Source organism: Lathamus discolor, chromosome 3, assembly GCF_037157495.1.
Source record: "Lathamus discolor isolate bLatDis1 chromosome 3, bLatDis1.hap1, whole genome shotgun sequence".
NCBI lineage: Eukaryota > Metazoa > Chordata > Aves > Psittaciformes > Psittacidae > Lathamus > Lathamus discolor.
In genome coordinates this window covers 55532558-55538789 of record NC_088886.1, presented here as the reverse complement: position 1 = coordinate 55538789, position 6232 = coordinate 55532558, and the positions used below count along the sequence as shown (strand labels likewise).

The window sequence follows — 6232 nt, the reverse complement described above, 5'->3', positions numbered from 1 at the left end:
TCGGGAGAGGGGCTTTTGAGAAGGGCCCATAGTGACAGGACAAACAGGGAATGGCTTTAAGCTGACAGAGGGGAGATTTAGATTAGATGTTGGGCAGAAGTTCTTCCCTGTGAGGGTGCTGAGGCCCTGTCACAGGGTGCCCAGAGAAGCTGTGGCTGCCCCATCCCTGGCAGTGTTCAAGGCCAGGTTGGACAGGGCCTGGAGCAACCTGCTCTAGTGGAAGGTGTCCTTGCCCGTTGCAGGGGGTTGGAACTGGGTGAGCTTTAAGGTCCCCTCCAACCCAAACCATTCGAATTCAATCCTCACCCGCACACAGATGCTTTGGCGTCCTCCTGCTTTGCAGACACCTGTGTCATTCAGGGGGGGGGTCTTCATCCCTAGCTTTGCTTTCACACCAGCTCCTCTCTGTGTGCATGGAGATACCCAGCTCCAGGCACGCTGCAGCACAGAACATTGGGAACCACCGCTGGCTCTGTGCTTACATAAAGGGTTTGACGGGGCTGGGTGTCCAGCCCTGGCCACATAGAGCTCAGCTGCTCCTTGAAACAGTGCTGTGAATGCAGAAAGTGGCTTTTTTTACTGTGGGATACCCACAGTAGGCTGACAGGGAACAGCTGCAAGGTAGGTGGTACCACCATGCAGCCAAGGACCTGTGAGGCTGAAAGCCCCAGAGAACCAGGACACCAGCTGTATATTAGTTCCTCCATAAATTCCAACCTAAAAATGACCGTATCCCTGTGGTTCAGTGATGACACATCAGTTCTGGTGCTAGGGCAAGTGCTGTGCTTTCCTCTGTGGTTGCCAGATCCATTTCCCAGTCTCCAACACTAAAACCAGTTCACTTAGTTCATGTAATTGGGCATTTTCACTACAGTTTAACTACTAAATTGATGTTTACAAGCTGCTGACTTATAAGGCAATGTATTTATAAGAGATTGTAAGAATCTGGGTGTTTTCTCTACCTGCCTTGATGTAAACATTCCCTTTACAAACTGCAGACTACATGTGATTCATCTTCCACAGCCTCCTTGATGGTAACAGATGCCCTGAATATCTAAAGGAATACCAGGAGATAGTCTAAGTTCTTGGATCTGTGTTTTCTGCTCTAGCAACATTATGGTTTCCTGTCTTTGAAGATTAAGATCAGACTCGTGTGCACATTCCCTTCTCTCTTTGGAGATCTGTTACCTGCTGGGGCCGGTGGTACTTTAGCTGAGCAATTCTTCCCCAGCATCCTGCAGAGAGAGGAGTGGGTTTGACAGCATGATATGAGCCACTTTGTGCAAGGGCAGCCAAGAAGGGCAACAGCATCGTGGTCTGTATCAGCAATAGCGTGTCCAGCAGAGCCAGGGCAGTGATCAACCTTTGCACTGGTGAGGCTGCACCTTGAATCCTGTGTTCAGTTCTGGGCTCCTCACTACAAGAGAGACATTGAGGTGCTGGAGCAAGGCCAGAGAATGGCAACGGAGCTGGTGCAGGGCCTGGAGCACAAGTGTGATGGGGAACAGCTGAGGGACCTGGGGGGTTCAGTCCCCAGGCTCAGGGGTGACCTTATCATTCCCTGCAACTGCCTGACAGGAGGATGGAGCCAGGAGAGGCTGGGCTCTGCTCCCAAATAACAAGGGGTAGAACAAGAAGAAACGGGCCTCAAGCTGCACCAGGGGAGGTTTAGATGGAGATAAGGAACAATTCCTTCCCAAAGGGTGCTCAGCCATTGGAACAGGCTGCCCAGGGCAGTGCTGGAGTCACCGTCCCTGCAAGTGTTCACAAACCATGTAGACAAGGCCCTCAGTGCCATGGTTTAGTGGTGGCCTTGGCAGTGCTGGGGAATGGTTGGACTTGATCTTAAAGGTCTTTTCCAACCTGGCTGATTCTCTGCTTCCATGGTTGGACACAGCCTGCCCACAGCATTCACCTGTCTGCACCCACCAGCCTGCAGCAGTATTCCCACCACCCCAGGAGTATATAAAGCTACCTGAGCTACCCCCACAACTGGAAGGGCTCAAGTCTGTGGAGTTTCACAAGCCTGGAAACACCCAGAGCAAAGGGTGGCTTCAGCGAGAAAGCAAAGGCCTTGGGGACAAAGGGGGAATGCTGCACAGATCTGCTTTGGGCTGCCTTAAAGCCAGTGGCTCTCAGACAACTACAGCAGCAGCAAAGATAAGGGACCACAGAAATGATCATTCTGCATTGCAGACCCTTTGCTATTAGTCAAGCTATGTGCAAACCAGGACTGGACAGAGGACAAGGCAGGGCTAACCCTGTAATAGCTGCAAGAGACAATTGCCTTTGTGGTTTTCTGTTAGCTGCTGGCAAGTTGCTTTGATAGCTGAGGGACAGACGGTGCTGATGAGCCTACATCTGCAGTGCAGGGGCATGGGGAGTCACAGAGCTGTGACAGCAGGGCACTGCAGCAGGGCACTGCAGCAGGCCCCAGCCCAGACAACCTGTCCCCTGGCTCAGTCTCATGCCTACCCCCTTGTCTTGCAGAGGCAGCCCAACATGGAGAACTGCACCGACGAAGACAACATGCGGAATGGCATCGCGCTGTTCCAACTTATAGTCTACATCCCAGTGCTCTCTTTGGGGATCCCACTGAACATGATTGCCTTCTGGGTCTTCTGCTGCAAACTCAAGAAGTGGACCGAGACCAGGGTGTACATGATCAACCTCATAGTTGCAGACAGTTTCCTGCTCTTTGCCCTGCCTTTCTTGCTATATTTTACCAGGTACGAGCATCCCATAGACAACCTGTGTTTTACCATACAGAATATCTGCTTTACAAACATTCCTATGAGTATCCTGATCATCACCCTGATTGCGATTGATCGATACATTGCAATCAAGTTCCCTCTAAAAGCAAAGATTCTTCGATCTCCACTGAGATCAGCTTCTATCTGTGGGGCTCTTTGGATAATACTAATGATTTATTCCTACTTTCATCCACAATTTCGTGGCAAAAAGGAAAAATTCTGCTTTCGGAACCAATCCTCTCAACCTAGTTATACATCGCTAGTGTCCATCATCCTTGGCTATTTTATTCCCTTAGTGATTGTGACTTTTTGCTCAGTACAAGTTATCAGATGTCTCAAGAAGAAGATGGTCACAAGCTCTCATGAGACAAAATTAATCCAGAAAGCAATCCACATTATTTCTGTGAATCTGTGCGTGTTCACTGTGTGTTTTTCACCCTTTTACATTGCCCTGCTCTTGCATTTTGCAGTGAATATTGCTGGAGCTTGTTCTCTGCTCTCAGAAGTTAGAGCCTGTCTTCTTATCTGTGCATGCTTAGCAAACTCTAACTGCTGTTTGGATGCATTTTGCTATTACTTTGCAGCTAAGGAATTTCGAGAATTTCCTTCTCTGTTCCCCACCTGTATGTCAATGAGGTCCAAGATGAACCAAAGCCAAGAATCCCAGCCAGCCAGAGATCAAGTCATGACATAACCAAGGTGTAGCACACTACAGGTGTTAAGGGCCACCAATGCTGCTAACGTTTGGAGGCAAAAGGAATGGGACCTTCTACAGTATTTGCAATCATTGTAGCTATAGGTGTACCTGCAATAGGGGCAACCGTCTCCAAGGGGTCTGATATTAACTTGAATTTTGTCCTTCTGTCCTCAGTGACTTGACTCCAGCTTTGACCATAGTCTTAGACCATTGTATCACAGCTTCAAGAGGGAGAGCCATGTGGGATGGAGAATAGATAAGGCCACTGTTTCCACCATGCATCTCTTGGTACATCACATGCAACTAAACATAGGAAACTGAGCACCCATACAGCAACACACAAATCCACTTCTGGGACCGCTATATATGTGATCACCTAACATCAAGAAAAAGCCCATGTACTACCATGCCAAACCTAATACATCTGTGCTGCTCACATCAAACCATACACTGGTAGTGTCCTGCCAACATATGTAATTTCAAAGCTTGCAGTTATCACCAAGACACAGCTGTTGCTGAGCATGGAGTAAAGACAGTGGCCCAAGACCATTGCCCCATTCCTGCCATGTAACACTTGCATGAGCCTGTGGCAACACCCTGGCATTTGTGAGACTAAAATCATTGTGGGTATAATTAAAGCCATTACTGCATGGAAAAACTGAGCCCCACAAAGCATTGTATGCCCCAGAACAGAGCTTTAGCATTGTGTCTGTCAGGTATAAATTTGTGAAGATCTGATCTCACCAAGCGACTGCCGTAAGCCCTGGTGACAGGTTTGCTGTACTTCAATGGGATCAGCTCCTCAGTGGGTGTCCTGTCTGGTGAGAAGTGACTGCATCTGCTCAAGGGGTCACAGCCTCATGCTAAGCGAGCATTGATACCCAGAAAACAGCAGTGAGCAACGTGAAGCAGACACAGCCCTAATCCCTCTCTTACAATCCATGAGCAGTTTTCAGTGGAGGTTTGATGAGGGTGAGGCGTGTGAAGCCTTTCTGCACAGATAGGGCAGACCCACAGCTGGGGGCTTCTCAGCATTGCCCTGTGTGACGAAGCATTGCTTTGGATTCGGTGCTTTTTCTCTTCCAGGTGCTTGACAATGCACAGTGGGGATTCAACAGCTTTCCTGCACTCCATGTCGAGACATTTAACCCTGAAGGTGTCCCTGCTCATGGCAGGAAGGTTGGAAACAGATGATCTTTAAGATCCCTTCCAACCCAAACCACTCTATGATCATACAGAGAACCTTAAGCTTTCCTAGCTGGATCCCTGACCATGAATCAATGTAAATGTCTGGCTTTCCAACTACGTAACTCCTCTGTAATACCTGTGATTGCTGACTACGCACTGCATATCTTCCTGCCCCACAGGGAAATGACAAGAGAGCAGCTCAAAACAGTTAAGCCACAAATGGAAATCTTGGGGCACCAGAAGGAAATGACCCATAGAGTCAGCATGGGAAACATTCTAGAGGTTTTGAAATGTATGTGATAGCTGTATCCCATTTGGCTTCATGGTCCTTGACTCCGAGTGTCTTCTGGCTTGTAAATACCCAAAATATTCCTCCAGGGAATGCAAATCCATATTCCGCTCATTTAAACCTACAGACAACTAACTTTCTTGGTGACAATTTACAAATAGCTTCCCTAAAAGTGTCCTGTCACCTTCTAGTGTCTGCAGGCCACATACTGAAACCACTGTCCAGACGCTGGCCAAAAACCATGTGAAATGACTATTCCCATCAGAGAAAACCCTTCTCATCCAAACATTAGATCTAACTGCTTTGTGTCAATACTTTGGCAGAGGTCCCAGCATAAAAATGGGTGAAACCATTCAGGTCATTCAGTTGATCATTTATGCTCCAATTTTCTTTGGTGTATTATTTAATGCTCTGGCATTACTGGCCTTTCACTGCAAGCAGAGTGCATGTGGCCAACTTAATCACAGCACACACTGCTTGGCCCTCATTCTGCCTTTTAAAGTCTTTTTCTAAGACAGCAAAAGATACAAGAGACAAATTGTGCCTGATCTTAAAGAACATCCATTGCTTAAGGAGATGTATGAGTGTTGTCACTCTTGTAGCTGTCAGCAAATACACTGCTACTAACTATCATTGGAGAGCAAGAGGCTCAGGGTCCCTGTTAGCCCGTTCTCCTTTATGTTGTGCTGTCAATGCCCATGACAGGCATCACTTACGTGTCCAGACAAGAGGTGTTCAGCAAGGAAGACATCTTCTGTATTCAGAAATAGTGCAGAGGGCCTTCAAAAAACAGTCTTTGCTGTGGGATCCCTTTTTGGGCTTTTGCATCTCCTTGGTTATAACGAATGCATGTTCCAAACAGATTGTTATGAAAATGTTAATTCCTTTGAAAAGAGATGAAGGTTGATCCGTATCAACCTGTCATCCTACTATTAACCCAGGAAGCAAACTACTTACTTGCTCTGCAACCCAAATCACGTTCATGGTTTTTGCCTGTTAACATGGGGCACCTCACCCGATTTACAGTGGGCTCCGAAGAAGTCATCCACTCTGAAATACAAAACAGTAATGCTTTTGTGCCTATGGCCTCATGGATAGGCCTCGTAGGACAGCAAATAAAAACTGTGTTGAGATACCATTTGCTACTGTTTTATAACCAAAGAACTTCAGCACACATTCTGCTTCCCCAAGTGCAGAGTTTTCAAATCCAGGAAGGATCACAGACAGGGCACTCTATTAAATATACAAAACAGCTTCCATGGTTGCACCGCAGCCAGCAGCTAAGCACCACACAGCTTACTCTCT

The 6232-nt window shown here is 47.4% G+C and overlaps 1 protein-coding gene across 1 annotated transcript; it reads left to right on the top strand.

Annotated features, from left to right (window-relative positions):
- Window positions 1–2502: 2502 nt before the first annotated feature.
- LOC136010999 (G-protein coupled receptor 35-like) lies at window positions 2503–3523 on the top strand. Its single transcript, XM_065672691.1, has one exon. It carries the CDS (start codon window positions 2503–2505, stop codon window positions 3445–3447), a length of 945 nt encoding a protein of 314 aa, XP_065528763.1. The 3' UTR covers window positions 3448–3523.
- The last annotated feature ends 2709 nt before the right edge of the window (window positions 3524–6232 follow it).

Bases quoted from the DNA above. Each gene is read 5' to 3' on its own strand.
- LOC136010999 (XM_065672691.1), top strand. From the start codon at position 2,503: ATGGAGAACTGCACCGACGAAGACAACATGCGGAATGGCATCGCGCTG.